General features: G+C 36.5%; 1 protein-coding gene across 1 annotated transcript in view; it reads right to left on the bottom strand.

The window, feature by feature from the left end:
- Positions 1-6,232: 6,232 nt before the first annotated feature.
- LOC129227942 (trypsin-1-like) overlaps positions 6,233-24,461 on the bottom strand; it is a 29,619-nt gene continuing 11,390 nt past the window's right edge. Inside the window, exon 6 of the mRNA XM_054862565.1 lies at positions 6,233-6,394. Coding sequence (XP_054718540.1) covers positions 6,233-6,394 — 162 coding nt within the window. The remainder of the gene's footprint in view (positions 6,395-24,461) is intronic.

Here is a 24,461-nt window from a genome sequence, read left to right as displayed (position 1 = left end):
GATTTTTACATTTGGGGAATTTTGATAGAAAACATCACTTTTTGGGGAACAATTTGAAGGTAAGTGGAGAAATCTGTATTTGAACATCTGACAACACTGTCTGGGCAAGTAATGTTTTTATGTATTTTCTTCACGCTGAAGCGAAAAAAAAATAAATAAATAAATCCATATGAGAAACACTTAAAGAATTTTTTGCATAAAAAAACACCATTTTAAATAAGGAACCATTCGTTCCATTATAATTTCAAAATTTTTCTTTAAAAAATATTAATACCCAAGGCTTTTCTTCACAAATAGTTCTGTAATGTTTGTTTGTTTTTTACATTTTTTTGAAAAATTCTCTCATTTTTGTTACCCACTTCCAATTTTTCCCTCAGGGGGGGGCGGAGGGGGGGTTAAATTTTAACTTAGTATACAGGCAAATGGCGTATTGTTTTATGTGCATTTATTTTGCTCGATCGAGAAACGTTATAACTATATCCATGTTACAAATAACTAAGAGTTTTAAGAATGTTTTGCATAAAAAGACCAATTTTCAAATTAGATCACGAACCACCTTCTTTGATTCAAGGGTCAAGTATAATTAAAAACAAGAATATAGTACTAAAATGATACAATTTGAAAGAAACATCATGACCTAAACAAAAGAGCATTAAACTACAAAACTATTCGAAATCTATTTGGTTGATTTTCGAAAGCTAATTTTAGAAGAAAAAAAAATCTAGTTCTTTACCGCATATATAATGAAAATTGAAATTAAATTTGATTTTTTTTTCTGAATTATCTTGGTACTTTGGAAAATTAATAAAATTGATTTAAGGAATAATCATGGATAATTAGCGTATCTAAAAGTTTCAATTTACACTTTAGTTGTACACGGAACTAATCTTTCAATTTTGTCAAAATATAGTGATTTTGTTATGCTTACAATTACATAGATTTTTAATGTTTAGATTACGATAATGATTACATTAATGCGTAATCGATGGACTTCCGCTATATAATCTCTATCACGATAAGCATGCGATGAATTTTCATTACAAAAAATTGGAAAACTGGACACGGAAATGTGAAGTATTGTAATGTGGGGAAAAAACTAAGAATGTAACATTTCAGTTAATCTTGTGGAACTTTAAAACTTACGTGCGAACCAAAACCTGTACAGGAATTTAAATACTTTTAAAGGTATGTGAAACGTACCGGATCATCCAATAGTCAGGACCAACTTTAAAATTCAATAATTCGAAAACAAATAAAAATAAAAGGCGACGGTTTGCACTTAACAGATGGAAAAGGAGCCGGGTTTTGTCTGCCAACGAATCAAAAATAGTTCTGTTGGCGACCGAAATATGGTTCTTTCAGATTTTTGATCTCAAAGCAACATACGATATAAAAGGACCAAGGCCAGCAGGTAATGATGGTCAAAGCTAATATGCACTGAAATACTGTCCATAGTTGAGAAAGCCCGTTTAGTTTAATTGTATTTTAGAATAGGGAAGTTTTCGATTTTTCAATTTTATTTTTATATGATAGAGTAACATGTATGAACATCATAGGTTAAAAAATTTTTGCGATACGATAAGTAGTTTTTTTTAATTAAATTTTAAAGTTCAAGCGCTTGTGACGTCAAATGGCATAGGAAGTGACGTCATGCGCTCTTCCGATAGGGGAGAAACCGAAGGACGTGCATTCGACTTCAAAGACGAAACGTAAAAGGCTTATCTCCTCGCATTTTACTTCTCGCGTTTCTGGAACATTAAACCTCTCATCTTCTCGGAAATATTAGAATATCATCATTGTGTTACTTGAGGAAGATTATTTAGATTGGGCTTTAACGAATCCGGCCTCCATAATGTGTTCAAAAGGATTATTGAATTTCTAAAAAATAAAAATATCAGCGCGCTCAAAATGTCCCTAGCGAAAACAAGGGATCTTCGGCGGAAGGCTGCCCATTAGCGCCCTGTGACGTAAGCTCGTGACGTTTCAGAAGAGCGCACTTTTGCGCGTGGATTTTTAAAAATTCATTAAAAATCAATCACGTTGTTTTAAAATTCGGCGATGGTGAATTTTTTAGTTTTGAGGGTCCGTTAACAATATCCAATAGCCAAAATATGAACATTTAATAGGTTGCAACTTTCCTTCTAGCGGCTTCTGTTGGTCAAAAACAGAAATATTTTTGTTTCGTTTCCACACAAATCCGGCTTCTTTTTGATTCCTTCAGTGCAAACCGCATCTTTTTATCTTCATTCGTTTTTGAACTCTTCATTTTTGAAGTTATTCCTGACGTTTGGATCACCTTGTACTCTAAATTAAGTGTTCAAAAGGTATTAGAAGAAATATTTAAAATATTTGCATTTTAAAGACTTTTTTTAAAATTTACCCTCATTAACCTTTTTCCAAACTTTGAGCTCTTGGGCATTATTTATTTTTAAAGTATTTTGTTACTTTTGGACTGTCAATACACATGTTTTTTATATATATATATAGTCGCCAATTGAAAATGTGTACCCATCCTACTGAGTTGATCTGTTTTGTGAACTGTAGTGATAAATGATGAATTAATAGAAAATACCATGACATCGCAGAAGCAAGTGCACCACAGAATACAGCGAGAAATAATAACAATCTGAATCTGATAAAATTCATCGTTTTTATTCAATCAACAAACATAAAAACATTACTGTTTTTGACTAGTTAAAAAGTGAAACAGGCTCAGGTAAACATTTCATATGTTAGGAACTATACATTTTCTTTGAATTATTTAAGAACAAGTATGACATAAATTTGAAACTTACTGGCACAGTGGTTTTGCTTCACACACCTCCACAACGTCAACCCGGGTTCGACTCTCGGTCTGGGCAATGGCGATTCGACCATTCATCCTTTCAGTGGGTCGACAAAATGAGTATCAAACGTGCTTAAGAACTAAACCCTTGGGATTTTTACTTTCGGCTGACCACCTAACCGGAATTTCTGCCTTGCACCACACAACCGTCGGCCAGGAAAACTGTTATAGACACAGTTAACCTTTTCCCCCCATGGATTGTTGTGCCACTAGGCTTTATTTTTTGACATCAGGTACTTATAACTGTATTTTCAAATATACACTGTAAAAAAATTCCGAAACGTAACTGAGTATTTCCGTGTAACATTCCGGGATTTCAACGGTTTTCTATCCACTTCCTGGAAAAATCAAAAATCATTGTCAAACAGTTTCCTGAATTGCTACAAGTCGCACGTTTACATGACCGTATTATTAGCAATATTGAGTTACTATTGAAATGTAAAAAACAACGTAAATTGCGTATTACATTTTCAAGGAATACAGCATTTTGCAATTTCAGGGAAACATTGAAGCCTCTTCATCAGTCATGCTTTCAACCTTTTCTAGATGCCCTCTTCGTCCTCTTCTCAGCACGAAAAAGAAAAAAAAAAATCCTTCACGTTGTTTTTGTTGTGCGTTGAGCATTTTCGCTCTGCTAAAGAGGATCCATTGTAGCCCTGAAATATAACTGTATGTCGTATTTTCTTTACAATTTTCGCTTTAGTTATGCTATTTTTCACATTTCTCTCATATTTTAGCACAAAGCCTGTTTTATTATCCTTCATTTAATATGTGTTTAGCTTAAAAACCTGAGTTCATTGTGATACACAACAAACCTTACATTTTTAATAAAAATGTTTTAGGAAGTTAAATATTACTTTTTTACCTCCAAATTCAAATAAAGAACAAATAGTTCAGCTAATGTCATAAACAGCTTTCATAAAGTCTGAACAAAATACCAGCTTCAAATGCGCATTTAATCAGCAGTAAAAGTTGATCATGCTTCAGTTAACATATATATTAAACTTGGAAGTAACGCTGCACAATTAAATTCACAGCAAATTATTTATGCATGAAGCCTCCAAATGAATTGTTCAAAATATGAGGAATTGAAATGCAAGAGGATTGACTCAAATAGTGGCAATTTAACCCAGAAACTCGCAGAAGATGGGGCAGGCCATAGGATATGTTAGTGGTGCGGTGGGGCCGTTGTCGATGTGTTGAAAGCAAAAAGGAGTTGATCTAATGATAGTGAATTCAGCAGAATGATAATGGAAGCAATCAAAGCAACGTGACATTCTAGACACAGTAGTCTGACTGCTGATGGGAAGGCGGAAACAGCGCCAATCAGATAAGCGAAATGTTCCTGAGAAAAATCGCCAATCAATGAGTAATTCATGACAGTGGCAAATGTTGGTGTGAAATAGCAACCCTTTATTTTAGTTCAGCTATCAATTCTCCCTGAATGCACTATAGACGGGTAGTTGTTATGTGGCGTTAAAATAACAAGATTTGTTTTCATTGCTCTAAAGCAAATTCTCAAAAAGTTATCAACGATCATGGCCTAAAATCGAGGTTGCAAGTGGGAATTGCAAAAGAATGGTATCGAGGATTACCGGACGCCTGTGGTTAAAACGCATTTCTGTAAACGGATCGTGCGCAGGAAAGCTTTAAAGTATTTAATTGAGATCGGAATGAAGCTAAGGATTTGCGACTCACAGGTCGGCCCACCACTCCTCAAGATCGGATTAACATTCTTGAGTGGTCTCCTTTAAATAGACCGTCGATAGGAAGTCTGATACTTAACCTTAAAGTTTGTTTTCTGTCACCTGCGTCCTGAGCATTAGGGAGCTGCGTCACTGACATCAAACAATGAACCAGTGATCTCCAATGGTTTCCCGACGTTTGAGTTGAAAGGTTATAAGCTTTGCTGGTGATTACATCGAAACAATGTAATGAAATTGTACGAAAAGTTCATTAAAACTCTCATACACTAATATCACCATTACTTAATTTACAAAACTCGAATAACCAAGAGTTTTGGGGAGTTAAACGCTAACTCACTCTTCGTCTGACATACTAATTTTTTCATATTTTACAGAGGTTCAATTGTTGACATGCTTTCGATAAATATTCTTTTTCTTTTCTTTTGTAGTGGGGCTGCTGGTCTTGCGCATTCACATTGAGCTGTCATCCATTCTCTCATGTGTCACCTCTATCCGCGGACAGCCACTGTCAATAAATTTTTACGCCCTCTTACCTCACCAGATATTTCGGAATGCTCTAGTAATTTAATTTTGCTGTCAGTATACAAGGCCAAATGAATACTCTACGAATCGTTTATATTCCACGAAACCGCAAGACATGGACGCTAACGAATTTCTGTATCTTGAAACGCCACCGGCAGAAGTGTTTGAATCTGCGTCTTTGGGCATCTGAGGAAAACATGTAACCACTACCGGTACAAATGAAATATGGCACAAAACTTCAAAATAAACCACTTTGTTAAAATGTACACATAAGGAGTCGTTAGCACAGTCGTACCAATGATGATCTCATTGCTGTGTTGTAAATCTTGTATTTTGAATCTTATATTTCTATCGAATTCTTACTCTTGACAAAACTTACTCTTAAAACAAAATTATGAAAAATCCTGTGACTAGAAAAGTGCGTCTCTTTTTAATATTTCCAAGCACCACAAGAGTACGCCTTACATTTAACGACAACTCTGCTTCCTCAAAAAGTGACAATGAAAACTACTACTCTATTGATATTGTAAGGATTTTGTGTGTTTTCTGCATGTGGAGAAGTGGGGTGGTCATGACTAGACAGAATTTTTTTCTATGAGACTTTTTCATATTAAACCAGAATTTTCATCTGGTGGAAGAGAGTCATAAGTAGCCCGAGTCTTCTCCTGATGGGTTGGTCATGTCTCGCCACGGTTTTTTGTTGGTAGAAAGGAGTCCTAAGCAGTGGAACCCAGAATTTAAACTTTTTGGAGGGCGGAAATCCTCAATGTGCCGAAAGGAACTACAAATTTTGCTAAATGATGGTAGTTCTGCCGAATCGTTCGACGAAATTTGACGAGTCGGGACACTTTTGGAAGGTCTAGCCAGAATTTTTTTCTTCGATGGAAGAGGGTCATATAAGCTTAAATTTTCCTCTGGCGTGAGTTTAGTCATACAAGTCTTTACATGTATGCATATTAGCATACTAGAACTCTCAATATGCCTTGAATTCTAGAGAACAACTGCGACCACGTCAGATACGATAGTTATATTTCCACTTGTTACAAGTTGGAAAAACTAGCTGCAATATCAACAAGCAAAATGTCCCGTACTAGTTCCTTCAGCAGCTCGTAGCTTTCTTTTGTTTTCATATTTCTTCTTCTTTTTCCAGTACTTTCTTTTAGCCTTGCATTTGTTCCGCTATCCACTCGAGGTGCGACTGAACTCTGGTGTAGATGCCAGGTAACAGAGGACTGCCACACTTGATTCCTGCCGACACTAAGCCGATGACCGTGATCTGGCCTCTATCATCACTGACGAAAAGTGGACCTCCCGAATCTCCCTGTAAAAATAGGTTTTCAACATAAATGTCTAGTAAATATTCTTCCGCCTCGTATTTCATGGAGGATTTTTGTTTCCAAGAAAGAAAAGAAAATGTGGATTTAAACAGTGTATTTAAATCCACATTTTTGGACGAAGTTGAAGTTTTTCTCTTTTAAGAAACCAAGAAAAGGAAAAAAAGAAAAAATGTGGAATTAAAGTCGAAACGTACACGAAAATCAATTCCAAATAAAAATACGGAAATCATATCGACAAAAACCAAATCCTTCTTGCTTACGACAAAATCACAAAGTAAGATTTCCATCTCTATTTTTATCAGGGCTGTGGAGTCTGATGACCGATTCAGGCTCCAATTCTGACTCCTGGATTTTTAGAACCTTCGACTATGAAGACTCCTTTACCCCAAAACTAGTCCGAGTCCGACTCCGCAGTACTGACAGAATAGTGGACTCTGGTGAGAAATGACCGAATCCGATTCCGACTATGAAAATTCGAATGCCTTCGACTCAGACTCTTTTATCCTAAAATAAAAATTCTGAATAATACTTTTGTGTATGACAGTACTGCTTCTGCGAAGGATATAATTTATTAGAAGGCATATTTGTTATTTAGTTTTGCAACACATTGAAGAGTACGAATTCGTTTGAAAATGAAGCTATAAACAAAAAAGCTTCAAAGTATCTAGAGATCAGAAGTCTCCCTCCCCCCAAGAACAATGGCACGCTCTCCCTCCCCCATTCCACATCGCCCCCAGAAGGAAAATTCCCATAAAAATACCCCAAAAATGAATGACGCGGTCTGTGAATTGCCCCCCTCCCCACCCCCATGGGGACCTTTCGGACTAAAAGGCTCAAGTTATCATAAAAATTATCGGAATATTAAAGTTAACTAATGATGCTTGCACTTTTTTTTTTTTCAGGGAAAAACTAATCCTTCAGGTCGTTCAATCGCGTATTTTAATAACGTTAAGTTCATACTTTTCAGTTTTTAGATTTTGTTAATTTAAATATAAATTAGATAGCTTTCGCTCGAAAATTTGTCCAGGAATTAATAGTAATAAGATCAAGTATAGATAGTATATTATTTTGAATTAATCACAGAGATTTTTGAAGGCAAAAAAAAATGAATGACAGATTAAAATGTACTGAAGAATTTTGGAACTGAAAATTTCTAAAAACATAATTACTTTACCATTGATGCAAAGTTATCTTATTTGGAAAATATTTTTTTAGCTTAAGCTTTTGTGGCAGGGGTGCCCCTTCCATCATCCCAATAGTGATGTTAAGGCCCCAACTGTGGGGACGCAATTCCCAGGAACGAGTATTCCCTCCGCTCTCCCTCCCCCATTCCACATCGCCCCCAGAAGGAAAATACCCATAAAAATACCCCAAAAATGAATGACGCGGTCTGTGAATTGCCCCCCTCCCCACCCCCATGGGGACCTTTCGGACTAAAAGGCTCAAGTTATCATAAAAATTATCGGAATATTAAAGTTAACTAATGATGCTTGCACTTTTTTTTTTTTCAGGGAAAAACTAATCCTTCAGGTCGTTCAATCGCGTATTTTAATAACGTTAAGTTCATACTTTTCAGTTTTTAGATTTTGTTAATTTAAATATAAATTAGATAGCTTTCGCTCGAAAATTTGTCCAGGAATTAATAGTAATAAGATCAAGTATAGATAGTATATTATTTTGAATTAATCACAGAGATTTTTGAAGGCAAAAAAAAATGAATGACAGATTAAAATGTACTGAAGAATTTTGGAACTGAAAATTTCTAAAAACATAATTACTTTACCATTGATGCAAAGTTATCTTATTTGGAAAATATTTTTTTAGCTTAAGCTTTTGTGGCAGGGGTGCCCCTTCCATCATCCCAATAGTGATGTTAAGGCCCCAACTGTGGGGACGCAATTCCCAGGAACGAGTATTCCCTCCGCTCCCCCCCCCCAAAAAAAAAAAGAACGGGACTAGGACTTACAGTCACTCGCCAAAACAAACAAAAAAATATATATATTATATTACCTTCAAAACTCACACGGTTGCAAAAAATTAGATCTTTTAATCAGTGGTATATAATAATTTTCATTTTAATACTTTATTTTAATAACAAAATGAACTTCTATGGACCAGAAATACTCAACTCCCGGTTTGGATTAAAAAGGAAGAGAGTTTCTCTTTCAAAATTGAGACATCTTCTTTGTAAAAGTGAAAAAGGTTCTTAAAAACACCAATCATATTTCAATGGCGCTGTCTATACGATGACCATTATTGCGGACACAGTTACAGGTATTATCAGTTTCCCGTTTTCAATTAAAACACACAAACCTTTAATTTCGTTTTTCCAATTAGTTTCAACGAGAAAAACAGCGAGGAAGGGAAGAATTCTTGATTTTTAAAAATATTTTTACCTATCCTACTTGTGTGGGTGATAGTTAGCTTCTAACACTAATAGTTACTTTCCTTTCACTAGATGGCGCTAAAATAGAGAGTAGGCGTTTACCTATAAAAATCCTGCTAGCAGCAGAATTATTTCATGGAAAGGAACCTATCTTAACACTAAATATAGCATATTATTTATATATAAATCTATACATATATACATTAGGATGGTTCAAAAATGCATGTAAAAACAGTTTCTCCCAGATACCAGGACACAAATCCATATTTTTAGACTTATAGATAACAATATACTTGAAGATTTTTGTTAAACTGTGAGCTTTTAAACGTGCTCAGATTATTAACTTTTAGTGGAAACTCAACCAGTACGTGTGATAATTCTTGAAAAAACATATTTATCCTGAGCAACATCAAGAAGAGCCAAAATTAAAAGTAACTTATTTATTATGGCTATGATATATACATTGACATGTTAAACGAAATATTGAAAATACGCTCTTTACAATATTAAGTAGCTCATTATACTTTAAATGACTTTTGAAGTCAGTATTCTAAGTCAAAGTATGAAACGTTAAACATATTGAGCTATGACAGTCATGGCAAGAGCAGTAAGCCGAAGCAATCGGCAGAAACGAACAGACTCAATTGAGCTGCCGAAAGAAAACAACAAAGTTTGACTTGGGTTGAAATTGAAAGAGAATGAGGCAAAGTGCCGGGAGCTTAAATGCTACTGGCAATTTGCATATTCTGCTGACGCGATCTTGTTGCAAGAAGGAAAGAACGAATGAAAAAAAAAACTAATGCAAATTAAGGTTGCCAACACTTTTGAAAAATAATTTGCCTCCTTTCGTAGCAATCAATGCTCCCACTACCAAGTGGGAACAGTTTAATTTGCATCAACGTTTTAAGGTCATTTTATGTTTTGTGATCGTCAGGTTGAGCAAAAATAAATTATTTTCTTTGCGGTATTTACTTCACTGTTAACTAAATATATTATTTATATATAAATCTATACATATATACATTAGGGTGGTTCAAAAATACATGTAAAAACAGTTTCTACTAGATACCAGGACACCCCTCCATATTTTTAGACTTGCGGATGACAATATACTTGAAGAATTTTAGCATCCTATTTTAACTCAAAGAGGGTGCTTAACCCCCTCCTCCAAACTTCATCAGTATGGGGAGGGGGTTAAAAAATACATTTAAATGAAAAAACAACGCTACATATAATAATATACTCGAGTATTATGCATATACATTGCAATAAAATAATCATTTACAAAAAAAACAGCTGGGGAAATTAAATGTCTCTAAATTTCCGACATTTTCTATGGTACGGTTAATGTTAAATTGAGGGGTCATTGAGCACCGTCTTAAAATTTAAGTAAGGAGCTAAAACTTTTACAGCATAATGATATTAGTAAGTCTAAAAAAATAGGGTGTGTCCTGGACTCTAACTGAAAAAAAGTTTTTTTGAACCACCCTAATATATATATTTATACAAACAGGATGTCCCGTGAAGGACTCCCTGATTTCAAAATTGAATATTTCGAAAACAAAGGACAATATTGGAATAAAATAAACGGTACGTTTATTGTGAAACCCTTAAAAATCATGTACAGAAACTCTGAAATTAGTAAAAAAAATTGCCTACAGGTGAGCCACCTGTCGCTCGCTGTTATTGCACTAGAAGTCCCTATAACTAGTGCTGCCAAGGGGTTGGAGGATAATTTTATGCGTTGAAACGTAAAATGAGGTTTAAACATGTATACCATTGTACAACGGATGTTTCTGGTGCTGTAATGTCACAGGTTTGGCCACAGTCCTACGGAAGCAAAGCGAAGCTTCCAAAAGCAGTCTAATGTTCCTACAGGCCTTGACCCATAAACTATCCGGGAACTTTTCGCCAAATTCCAAAGGACAGGCAGCGTGGCCGCTGAGCTAGTGGGTAATGTAGGACCTAAGCAAACAGCAATAAAGCCTGCAAATGTTGCCAGTTTCTAGATCATGCAACAAAATCCGAGCAAAAGTGCTCGACGAGCAAGCTGAGCGATTGTAGCTGAAGCAAGTTTAAAGCGTTCCAGCATGCAGAAAATAATACGATACAGTCTACACATGTTTCCATTGAAATTCAACTTCACTAAGCCATACCGCTCGGGGCTGTCCAACGAAGGGTGACCCCTTCGTTGGACACGATGTACACAATGATTGACCGAGATGGATTTCCTGTTAGTCACATCTGGTTTCCAGATAAAGCACATTGCACCTCAATGGCTTCGTGAATAAACAAAACTCTAGGTTTTGGGGAAGCGAAAACCCTCATTTGTGTGAGGTGAAACGCCTACATTTCCCCAGAGTGAACATGGGCCACGGTACGTAGCACAGGAATTACAAAACCGTTTCTCAGTTCAGACAAATGAGCAGTGAACTTTACGTTGAAATTTTGGAACAATTCTTCTTCACGCAGCAAGCATTTTAGGAGCATCCGGCTCACGAATGGTTCATGCAGGATGGGGCCAGACCATATCGACCGAACCGGTGTTTCGATTCCTTGAGAAATACTTCGAGAATAGGGTTATCGCCTTGGATTATTCCAAATTAACAGGAATAGGCGTAGACTGGCCGCCGTACTCGCCCGAACTTAATCCATGTAACTTCTTTTTGTGGGGTGCATTGAAAGACACAGTCTACTGAAACGATCCCTAAACACTGGACGGGCTTGAAGAACCGATCTGTGCGGCATCTGTCTACATTTCCTTTGAAACACTTCAGGAAGAAATGGCAAATTTTATTGTTCTGCATCACTACGCGGGGGAGGGGCTGCTTACGCTGGGAGACGCATAAATTTGGCAAGTTTTAGGGGTAAAGGAGAGCCACCCGGTGAGAGACTAAACTGACGAGAGGGCCAGTTTTTGCTTTTGGCAGCCCTGTGTTCACTGTAGGTTACTAGTGTAAGAAAAAAAAATGTGTATTGTTCTTGTAACTTAGTTTATGTAGTTGATTAATACAAAGATCAATGTCGCTGCGTACCGTTATCCCCAACCCCCCCACGTGATTTGACAACCAAGAAAAGTAGATTATTAACGATTAAGGCCGTGGTTAGCCTTCTTAGCACTCCAGTGTCTTTATAATCAGGCACCGGAGTATCGGATGGTGGAACATATGCTGCACATTCATGCACGAATTGTGCCCATGAGGAACCGAAAAAAAAAAAAAAACCAGAAGCTTACGACTTATCAGTTTTCCCTAGTAGGACGATTGATCTTCCTACTTTCCATGGTAGTAATTATGAATTTTTTGGCAACGTTATTGAGGTTATCAAATAAGGTTTAATATATATTGATATTAAAGACTCTTTCGATTCGTTTCAGTTTGATAATCCGTTTTTAGCCTTTTTGTCTTCAACTTTTCGTGGAGTAATCGTTGCAAGGAATCTTCCTTATTCGGGCCTATGTTCCTAACTGGACTAAGTCGCTTTTCTGAGGAGAAATACAATTGAAACTTAAATTTTGCTTTGATTTTATTTTTTCTTAGTTTTTTACGAGTCATCTGATGCTAGACAATTCTACAATAATGGAGACGGATTTTAGGTTTTGAACCTTAGGGTAACACACTTTCGCACTTACCTAATTAATAGAGATGGACTAGGATGCCGCGAGAAAATCCTTTTTCTTCAAAGGGTGCCACGAGTTGAGAAAGTTTGAGAAGCTGATTTCCGCAGCTTTATCTTCAAGAATCTCGCAGAAAACTGAGGCGGCCGGGGACTACTCTCTCAATAGATAAAAAATAAAACATAAGGAAAAATAGACTAATAACTAAGATATACGAAAAATTCTCTATTGATGGGAAGGCCCTCTTGTGGATTTACGATTTTCTCAGAAATAGAGTATTTAATGTCAATTACAACGGTACTTTTTCTGGCACTTTCCGCTCAAAATAGGGCATACCTCAGGGCTCTGTATTGAGTCCTCTACTATTTAGTTTATTTATCTCTGGGATAGAATCTGTAATTACTAGTGACTGTAAGATAGGTTTGTTTGCTGATGACATTATACTTTGGAGCAGTGGATCTGACATTAACATGCTGGAGTCCAGTCTAAATAGCTCACTCCAGAGAATTCAGCTTTTTGCTACAGAACATAAATTATGTTTCAATCCTACTAAATCTGTCACTGGTTTCTTCACAACTAACAAGCATTTGTATAAATATTGTCCAAAAAGCTATTTTAATGGTCATCTCTTGCAGTGTGAAAGAAATCCCAAATATATGGGTTTTGTACTTGATCCTGAAATAACGTGTAACAACACATTGATTTGATTGTAACTAAAGCTAGAAAGAGACTCAATATACTTAAGTTCATCTCCGGTTGCGATTGGGGGGGCTGACGCCAGAACACTGAAAACAACTTATATTGCCTTAATTACACCTATTCTTGAATATGGATATCAAATATATCATGTCACAACAGATACAAATCTTAAAAAGCTAGAAAGGGTACAGCTGAGTGCGGTAAGTTTGATTACAGGTCTACGAAAAAGCACCCCAACCGATATTGTCCTCTATGAGGCTGATTTGCAGCCGTTGTGGTTAAGAAGTATTCATAACCTTACAAAATACTTCAGCAAGCTCATGAGTTACCGTGATCAGCATCGTACTGCAAACTTTGTATGTGGATGGTAAAATAACCAAAGATTGAAAAGGAATAGTCCTCTCAGCAGTGCTGAGAAGTTAAACGTATTGAAACATACTGTGGAATTCAATTTTTTAAAGACCATCGAATCCCCATTGGACCTGATGCCTGGGGTTTATTTTCATACAGAGTTATTTAGCCGCACAAATAAGACAACTCAACATCCTGAATACTTAAGACAGGTTGCTTTAGAAGTAATTAATAGCATTCCTACTGAGGCTGTTCTGATTTACACAGACGGCAGCAGAATTGAAGGGAACACTGGAAGTGGAGTTGTTGTTAAGTCTGGAGATGAAGAAATTAATTAAACGTAGAAACACTGATTACTACTCCGTGTTTGCTCGGAATTAATCGCCATTGACATGGCTCTGGATTATATTGCTGAGAAACGTTTCCCAAGAGAGACATGGATCCTATCAGACAGCCGCAGTTCAATCCAATACTTGCAAAATTGGAGAATCATTGCAGATCAAAAGGGAATAAACATTGTTAAAAAACTCAAGAGTCTGTCCAGTTCTTGTGACCTCCATTTACAATGGATTCCATCTCATGTGAATTTGATATATAACGATATTGCGGATGGACTGACGAAAGAGGGCTCTACTCAGAATAGTGGGGATCCTCTGACGTACATTGAACTATACTCCAGATATAAGGCTACTATAAACAGCTCTTGGAGACGTCCTCCTGAGCATCCATGGTATTTTTGCGAGGGTCCTGGTGCTTCCCTTGGATTTGAGGGTGACAGGAGAGATCGAACTGCTTTGGCTCGCCTGAGCACAGGTCATCTAAAAACCCTCAGATTTTCCCATGGTAATTGGACTTTCCCAATTTGCACCAAATGTCATACTGAAGAGGCCACTGCACAACATTTGATTTTTTGTGTTGGTTTGGTACGCGAGGATCTACTGAAGAGACCTGCTTCTGTCTTGAAGTTGATTAAGGCGAACAACCTCATGGATCTGATCTGATTCAGAACAGAGATAAGCAAGAAGAAGAAGAAGAAACGTGAAACGGGCCACATTTGGCCCGCAGGCCGAAGGTTGGTCCCATAGGCGATCAGTACACGGGGAGGCAAGGGGAGCAACTGCCCCCTCACTTTTAAAAGTAATGGAGCCTTGTCCTTCCACGTCTCCACGCTCAAAATTACCGATCAATCAAAAAATAATAAAACTGACTGATTCAAGTGTTTAAAGAACGAAGAATTGACTAAAAACTGTGGGTCTTATATTTTTCACAAGCTATTATTTCGTAAAAAGTGAACTGGAGTTTTAAATTGGAAGAGAAAAGTCTACTGTAGCAATCTATCCCGATTTTTAAGGTCGTGTCCCGAAATTTCGAGGGATAATTTGGTTAATAATAACGTTAAACTTCAATCATAAAAAAGTCAGTTAAAGTGGTACAGAGTACATTATCTCCCCTCTCCCCAGTACCACCTTTGGCCCCCTACTTTTTTGATGCACCAGACGCCTATGATTGGGCCCCACTGCTCTGAACAGTCCCTTATATTTTTTTTTTGGAATTAATGGAATGATTTTTAGTCACCTTTGATATATTTTTGTTGAAAAATATTTACTTGACCTTTTTTTTTCTGCTTAAGGAAAAAGAAATCAGAGTATAAAATTGAGTTTTCATATGAACTTGTTAAGGAAGAGATAGGTCTTGTACTTTCATGCGGGAAAGCTATAATAAGTGAAACAACTACAGTTCCTTCACCCACACTAGCATTTTCAGATCGAACTGATTATATCTCCCAGTTCGTTTAATGATTCAGTGCGGTATTAATTTAAAAACTTCTTTATTTCAACATGTGCACTTATAGGAAATAAAATCATGCTTAATTAGGTGTGATTTAACGTTCCATTCCTATATTCAGAAATGTAGCGTACAGTAGACCCTCGTTTTACGCGGTTTAAGATTTGTCACCTTTCTTTTATTTCACATGGATGAGTTTCGGTTCTACGCGGATGCGGCATTGCAAACAGATAAAAATTTCCCCTCTTCCAAAATGCTAAAGATTGAAGATTACACGTACTAATCTGCATTTTGGCGTGCAAATAACCGAGCTTGGGCCACTGGAGATATTTTATGCAATTGGTTCCAGAGCTCTTTCCAGAACTAAAGTAATTAATTTCACACAGTTCAGAACTCATTTTAAGAAGAACTTTTCGGAGTGACAAAGGCGACCAAAAACCAACGAAGATACCGACAATCGGTGACACACAACCGAAAACGTTCACATTGAAAATTTTGAGCTATTTCTAGACAATAGAAATGATCTTTCTGATTTGTTAGTGAAGGAAGATTCTATCATGAAAATGACGCAGTGGCCATGAATGCGTAAATGCTCTGCAAAGAATTACATATGAAAATTCCTAATGACTGCCAAAAGACTATCATTGTCATCTCCTGTTTATAAACAGAACTCGAAATTATTTTATGTTTTCTTTATGCATATTGTGCATAAAAATCGATATAAGTACATGTTAAACTTATTATACAATTAGTCATCACTAGAATGAAGTAGTTCTTTAATCTACGGAACCTAACCCCTATTTAAACACTACTATAAGGTCTCAATTTACGCGGTTTCGATTGACACGGCATTTCCGTGGAACGTAACCCTCGCATAAAACAAGGGTCTATTGTATTTCCTTCGAGTGCACCTTCGTGTGGTTTTTCGTGCTTTGAAAATTTGGAATCTTAGTATCCCTAGCTTTCCGTTTTGGTAAGGATGGAAATTCCAATCTCAGCCTTGTGAAGGACTTTTTTTTTGGCGGTAAAATATCGTAATATTTTTCACAGGGGCAGTGTTGCAGACAGGTAGTTTTTCTGCTAAATTTGTTTTTGCTGGCTTTTAAAGGCCGCGGCGGATAAATTTTGCTACTTTTCGGGTTGCGGAAACTTGGGCTGATTGGATTTCTGTGTATTAAAAACTAAAGACTCTTTGTTTTCCTTGCTTTGCGTTCTGTAGGGATGGAAGTTTTAGTTCAATTGATTAAACTAGTTCATTTTGTTCATCTCAGCCTTGGAAATTTCAAATTAACTCTTTTTTGGCGGGAAAATATAGTAAAATATTCTTTTCACAGGGGTGGTACTGTTGCCAGATAAACAGTTATTCCACCCAATGTGGCTGGGCCGGTTTTTAAAGTCCGCGGCGGAAAGATTTCGCCATTTGCGGGTCTACGGGAATTAGTTCTGATTGGATTTCTGCGTATTATATCAATAAGCCCTTTTTGAGGTTGGGGGAATGACACTAACTCAACATCCAAAAGGAATAGTTCACCTCATATATCTCTCGAATGATTTTTATAGCTATTCCAATGCCTGTCACGCGTGTCTGCATCGTCGATTCAGGGTTTACAAAAACTTTTGTGGACAAAATCAAAATATTTTTCGGTTCAATTATCGAAGATAATTTTTCTGAGTGTTGCATATGTATGTATACATCTTTACAATTGCTCTTTCAACAATTATTTTCTTCTCTCATTACGTTTACGGTTTTTTTTTTTTTTTTTTCTTTTTTTCACACTTCATTCTGCCTTTACTTTCAATAGATGGCGCTGCTCTAAATTTTGAATTAGCATAACTTATAACCTGTGACGGAAGCATTTCATTTTTATATTTCTCTACAACTGTCTTTACCTTCCTGCATGGGCGGATCTTTGTTTTTTCAGAACCCGAGCAAAACCTAAATCCCCCTCCCTTATCCACCTTCCTTAAAAATTTTTACCTAAGTTCAGAGAAAAAAACATCAGAAATAGTGTAAATTTGCTTCCTCCTAGCAGTTGCTACCCGAGCAACTCGGGGGGGGGGGGGGGGGGGCATAGAGTATCGGACTATGTACAAAAGGTAAGCCAAGGGAGCGGGTCCCTCCTAGCGGATCTAGGCAGCTTGCTGCTGCCTAGATCCGGCAATGCGATTCCTGTAATCACACTAGTAGACACGAATTCATTTCGCTTTCCCATGATTCCTTACCTAGCCAACCAGAGCCTGAGTTGCATCATCTCTCGCGGATAATTTAAACTGTTTAAATATTAAATTTATACAGTCACAAAGTAATTATTACCAAATATCATGATGATATTTTCTTTTTTTCTGAAGCAATCACTTAATTGGCACAAGACTAGCTTGTGATCGTGAAGACTTAAATTTCTAAGTTTTTCAACTTAAAAATTTAGTAACTTGTTAAAATCTTATTTGAGACAAGATAAAGGGACCTTTGAAATCCCAGATCTGTTCCCGCCATTCGAAGATCTTATTGAGCAATTACATTTTTTCTATATCAAAGCATGTATCAACTCCTGAAAATAAAGTGTGTCAATAATATGATGTTCTCGTTTTAGCTTAGAGTCAACTCCAACCCGCTTTTCCTTGCACCTTTCTTCAAGTTCTATAAAACAGATTTTTCCTGCTATCTGTTCTAAAACTTTTCAGGTACACATGATATTTTGGGGGGAGGGGAACAGTCCTCCAATTCCCCTCCGTAGATCCGCTTTCGATATTTTCTAATCGCTTTTCCTGGAGCTTTTTTTCAAGTATAAATTCTATAAAATAGAAGAATTTTCCTGCACTCTTTTGCAAGGGCGCCCATATGCAAAATTTAAAGTTGGGGAGGGGAGCTGAAAATTTTCCCCCATGGTTTAGCAGAATATTTTCCCCATGGAAACCAATTTCAATACAGATTAGAGGAATTAAAATTTGACATTTTTAATAACTTATTCATTAATGGTTGGAAAAGATTTTTACACATTTTTTCAAAGGAAAAAAACACTAAAAGCAAGGAAGTTCTCATTTCTAAGGAGGGCTTGTACCCCCACTTGCCCTCCCATATATAGGCGCCCTTGCTCTGTTGTGAAAATTTTTAGGTATATATGGGATTGGGGGGGGGGGACATTCCCTCAATCCCCTCCGTGGATCTGCTTCTGCTGTTGTCTAATTGCTTTTCTTGATATCTTAGTTCACGTTGTAAAAAACGAAAATATTTTTATGTGCTCCTGTTTTCTGAACAGTTTTAGTCACACTTGAGATTTTTTTGAGGGGGGGGGGGGGCATTTTCACAGTTCTCTTCTTTCGATCTGTTTTTGCGATTCTCTCCTCGCTTTTCCTGGCGCCTTTCTTGAAGTTCAAGTTTTAAAACACGGAAGAATTTCGCTGTATTCTGTTCTGAAAATTTTATTGGTACACTTGGGATTTTGGGAGAGGAACGTTCCCCCAGTTCCCCTCCCGTGGATCCGATCCTGCCTTATGACCACTTGGAACACCTTTTGGCGCATCCCAAGCGGTAATTTAGTAAGCCATGCCAGTAGTGTCTAGAGAGAGTAGTGCCCCGTCCGCCTCTGTTTTCTGGGAGATTCTTGAAGACAAAGCTTAGAAATCAGCTAGGCACGGGTTCTCAAACTTTTTCGACTCGTGGCACCCTTTGAAGAAACAGGATTTTCTCACGGTACCCTAGTCCATCCCTATTATTCAGGTAAGTTCGAAAGTGTGCCAAATAAGGTTACCCTAAGGTTCAAAACCTAAATTCCGTCTCTATTATGGTAGAATTGTCCAGCATTAAATGCAAAAAATTATGAGGAAAAACATTGTGTAGATTCTTTTCAGTAAATATTTCTTCACGCAAAAGCATTTTTAAGGAAAATTCAATAATAGTGAATTTAAGAACGATTCCAGTGACGATTCGTAATTTTATTATTTTGAAAAAGCTAAACAGAATCTTACGTAAGATAGGGGGGTGGAAAATCTTACTTACCCTTACATGGGGGAAGGGGGGTCAAAAATTGCCAAAATCATCCTTACATAATTAATGAATGGCCCCTAAGGAATGAGGCTAAATTAAGCTAAACAAGATCAAGATTTTGCAAAAATGTTGCTGCAGTTACTAGCGCCATCTGTTGCAGAAATATAGAGATATAAACTGTCATAAAAATCTTCTAAACTAGTGGTGCCCAATCTTTTTTAACATAAGGGCCACACCTAATGCTTAGATGAGTCTCGCGTGCCAGAACACGTATGGGGAAAAGTGGAAATGTAAAGAAAATTATAAAGCAAGAAGTATAACTATTATTGCTACATGCTTATTTTATTGATGCGAAGTTTCCGTCTGTTTTTTAGAAACAAATTCCTTACTATTTTTCTTCAAATTGATAGCAATAAGTCGTAATACCGAATAAGACTATGTGTTGATTTGGAAGGTTCTAGAATATATATTTTCCATGTGTAACATTAAACATAACAATAGGCTACATTTGACCCGCAGGCCGTAGGTTGGTTCCATAGGTGGTCAGTACACGGGGAGGCAGGGGGGGGATGGCAACTGCCCCCTCACTTTTAAAAGTAATGGAGCCTTGTCCCTCCACGTTTCCACGCTCAAAATTACCAATCGATCAAAAAAAAACTGACTGATTCAAGTATTTAAAGAAAGAAAAATTGACTTAAAAACTGTGGGTTCACATTCTATTATTTCGTAAAAAGTAAACTGGAGCTTTAAATTGGAAGAAAAGAGTCCGCTGTAACAATCCATCCCGATTTTTAAGGTCGCGTCCCGAAGTTTCGAGTGGTAATTTGGTTAATATAGCGTTAAACTTCAATCATAAAAAAGTCAGTTAAAGTGGTACAGACTACCTAATCTCCCCTCCTCCAGTACCACCCATGCTCCCCACCACTTTTTTGATGCACCAGAGGCCTAAATTTGGGCCCCCACTGCTGGGAATAGTCCCTTACATTGTATTTGGAAATAATGGAATGATTTTTAGTCACCTTTAATATATTTTTGTTGCAAAATATTTACTTGAACTAAGTATTTTTTTTTTGCTTAAAGAAAATTTTTTTTGTATCAGAGTATAAATTTGAGACGCCATATGAACTTGTTGGGGGAGAGACGCGCCTTCTACTTTCTTGCGGGAAAGCTATAGAATAAGTATCAATTACTATTCCTGCACCCACACTAGCATTTTCTGATCGAACCGATTATATCTCCCAGTTTTTTAAATGATTCAGTGCTGTATTAATTAAAAAACTTCTTTCCTCGAGAGGTTCTTTGTTCTTTCTTCGATACAAATGATTCCTGATAAAGTAGGTGTGACTAATCGTTCCATACTTACTTTCAAAATGTGATGTACGTACTCCGTTTGAGTGCATCATCGTGTTGGTATTCGTGCTTTAAAAATTTGGAATCTTAGTATTCCTAGCTTTCCGCTTTGCCTTTTTTGGCGGGAAAATGTAGTAACATTTTACACAGTGGTAGCGTTGCCAGACAGGCAGTTTTTCTGCCAAATTTGGCTTTGCTGGTTTTTAAAGGCCGCGGCGATTTATTTTGCCGTTTTTCGGGTCTGTGGAAACTTGGGCTGATTGGATTTCCGTGCATTAAAAAATTAAAGACTCTTTGTTTTCCTTACTTTGCGTTTTGCAGGGATGGAAGATTTTAGTTCAATTGATTGAACTAGTTCATTTAGTTTATCTCAGCCTTGGGAATTTCAAATTAACATTTTTTGGCGGGAAAATATAGAAACATATTCTTTTCACAGGGGTAGTGTTGCCAGATAAGCAGTTATTCCACCCAATGTGGCTGGGCCGGTTTTTAAAGTCCGCAGCGGAAACATTTCGCCATTTGCGGGTCTACGGAAATTTAGACTGATTGGATTTCTGCGTATTAAATCAATAAGCCCTTTTTGAGGTTGGGGGAATGACACTGACTCAACATCCAACCTCCTCACACACACAACCTCCTAAAGGAATAGTTCACCTCATGTTTCTCTCGAATGGTTTTTATAGCTATTCCAATGCTTATCACTCGTATCTTGCGCCGTCGAAACAGGGTTTACAAATACTTTTGTGGACAAAATCAAAATATTTTTCGGTTCAGTTATCGAAAATAATTTTTCTAAGTGTTGCATATGTATGTATACATCTTCGTAATTGCTCTTTCAACAATTATTTTCTTCTCTCATTATGTTTAAGTGTTTTTTTTTTCTTTTTTTTCGCTATTCATTCTGCTTTTTACTTCCAACAGATGACGCTGCTCTAAATTTTGAGTCTGCTAGAGATTCGATGGTTTCGTAATCAAAATTAATTTTCTGTGTTATGCGTATTTGTTTTATTCCTCTCATTAACTGTCTAGAGCGTCTTTTTTTTTCCCAATATTCTTCTGATGCAGTTTTTCTTCTACTATTCCTTTCTTCCTATGACGTCACAATGGTTGTGCTACCTTAAAGATTAAACCCGACTCCCTTGAAAGGGGGGGGGGGGATTTTTAATGGTTTATTTTTTTGTTTTCTTTTTCAATTTAAAAACCAAAACTAGAAATTATTAAAAAAAAAAAAAAAAAACAGAAGAGTCAAAATTTTCAGATCGTAATTATTTGCTAGCTGTTATTATTGTTTGTAATTAAATAATAGTGAACCATTTGTTTTACTTAAAGAAGCCGCACTTGCTAAATGAAATTATTTCCAAGTGTTTGTGACATCTCAAATCACTTAGGGGTAAATAAATAATGTAAGTCTTATTCATGTCCAAGCGTTTCTTCAGGAAAAGTTACTGAGTGCGTAAATCATAAAAATCTTTTTAAGACAAACGTGAGTTAAAACGTTAGATTTGCATCAATGACCACTCATATGCTCTCAAAACCAGCCTTATCAAAACTTTTTTTCTCTTTTTTTTTTTTTTTTGCTTTCATTTTTTTTTTTCTGCCTCTGAAAATCTTATGGCTTTTAGTTGCAGCTTTTTTCTGCCCCCCCCCCCACTTTTCAGTCCCAATCGTCACCTCTGGATTTATTTAATAAAACCAATATTTAAAAGAAATATGCTGCGACCTCAAAATTAGGATTACAATATTTAGTCTTTATTGCATAAGCAGTAATTTTGGGGAAAACAATTAAATCGTTGTTTTATCGGAAATTGTTTTCAATAATTTATTTGTTCACTACATTATTATCAAAATAAACCCTTATCAGTAACGTAGCCAAGAAAAATACATTTCGAAGGATAATGTGTTAGGAGAGTTAGTATTTTCTATGGTCAAAGAAAGTAAAACAAAAGAGTAAGAAAGTAAGTGCACAGGATATTGCCCAGAATCCCCCCCACCCCCCCTCGGCTTATTTATTTTCATAAGTTTTATTTCTGGCAACTAAATCAGACAAAACTGCGATGACTGTTTATTATCTTTCACGTAGCCTTCTCATATATATAACTAGCAGTACCCCGCCCGCACAGCGATGCCTGTGCAAAAAATTTAAAGAAAATCCGTTGAATTTAAGAAAAACAAATTACATAAAAATTACATTTGCAGTAGCTTTGAAATGTAAAAAAACTCCATAATTCATCGCCAAATTTGCCAAGCAACTTTCTGATTAAAAAGAAAATCAATTAACATACGCACAATGAATTTAAAATAAAGTAATAACAGTAAATTATTCATAAGCAACAACTTCCCCCAAAATATTTGAAAAGAAAGTAGTTGAAAAATTGTCTGGAAAATGAACCTAGTGTTGTAGTTGAAAATTGCCTGGAAAGTGGACCTAGTGTTATAGCAATTTCTCGAAAGAGAAGTCTTGAAAATTGGCTCAATTAGAATCGCTTATGTCTCCTGTTCTAATTAATTGAGAAAAATGGAACAAACATCATCTTGTTTGGGAAGGTAAACCTTTTCCAACGATATATAATGTTTGGGGGTGGGAAGATTTTTTACCCTCTAATTAGCCGAAATTTAGCTTAATTAATTAATTTGAAAAAAAACTCATTCGAAATTTAGAATTTCGGCTTCGATGTGTACGGGCCCGGGGTACGTTCAAATTTCTATGCCAAGTTTCAGTGCTGTAGGTGCTATGGGGTCTTCTAGCTATCGGGTACAAACATAGAAAGAAACAAAGAAACACCGTCACCTTATATGTAAATAGCCAAAATCACTGATCGAGTAACGCTGACGTCACCAACAATGAAACTTGCGCCAATGCATGCGTGACGGCATTATTTCATTGTCGAAGCACAAAAAATTCACTACATTATTTGTAATTTGGTAATATTTTGTGGCAATGTTTGACGTGCAGGGAAATGCTTTATTTGGACACGACTATACTGGATCCGGTAACTTAACTGTTTTACTGGTAAGACTAATTTTAGGAGAATCAAGAAACGAAAAAGTGGTTCAACAACTATCACTATCTACTGGAGTTTGGTGTCTCTCCAGTTTCGCCAACATGCAATTTCTCCCCCCTCCCCCTGTTTTTCAGTTTCAATAACATCTTTTGATACATTAAAGGGGGGGGGGGAGGAAATTTGAAATATCGGCGAAACTGGGGATAAACCTGAAGTTTAGGGTTAATCCACTCGAGTTATGTTTAAAATTTCACTATCAAAATACAACTAAACAGTCAATTGCTCCGTTCAAATGTAGAAGCAATTTTCACCAGTCATACCTTGACGGGCGATTTTCTTGTGAGTATTATATTATTCAAACAATGAACAGTCTTATTTTAAATTAAGTTCCTTAAAAGAATGAGAGTTTAGAAACGGACGTTTTTAATAGGGAAGTTGCAGCCTATTAAATGTTCATATTTTGGCTATTGGATATTGTTAATTGACCCTCAAAACTAAAAAATTCACTATCGCCGAATTTTAAAACACCGTGGTTGATTTTTAATGAATTTTTAAAAATCCATACGCAAAAGTGCGCTTTTCTGAAACGTCACGAGCCTACGTCACAGGGCGCGAATGGGCAGCCTTCCGCCGAAGATCCCTTGTTTTCGCAAGGGACATTTTGAGCGTTCTGATATTTTTATTTTTTAGAAATTCAATAAACCTTTTGAACACATTATGGAGGCCGGATTCGTTAAAGCACAATCTAAATAATCTTCCTCATGTAACACCAATGATGATATTCAAATATTTCCGAGAGGATGAGAGGTTTAATGTTCTAGAAACGCCAGGAGTTAAATGCGATGAAATAAGCCTTTTACGTTTCGTCTTCGAAGTC

The sequence above is a fragment of the Uloborus diversus genome, chromosome 8, assembly GCF_026930045.1.
Source record: "Uloborus diversus isolate 005 chromosome 8, Udiv.v.3.1, whole genome shotgun sequence".
Taxonomy (NCBI): Eukaryota; Metazoa; Arthropoda; class Arachnida; order Araneae; family Uloboridae; genus Uloborus; species Uloborus diversus.
Note: the sequence above shows the minus strand (reverse complement) of the source record. Positions and strands in the feature narration are given on the sequence as shown.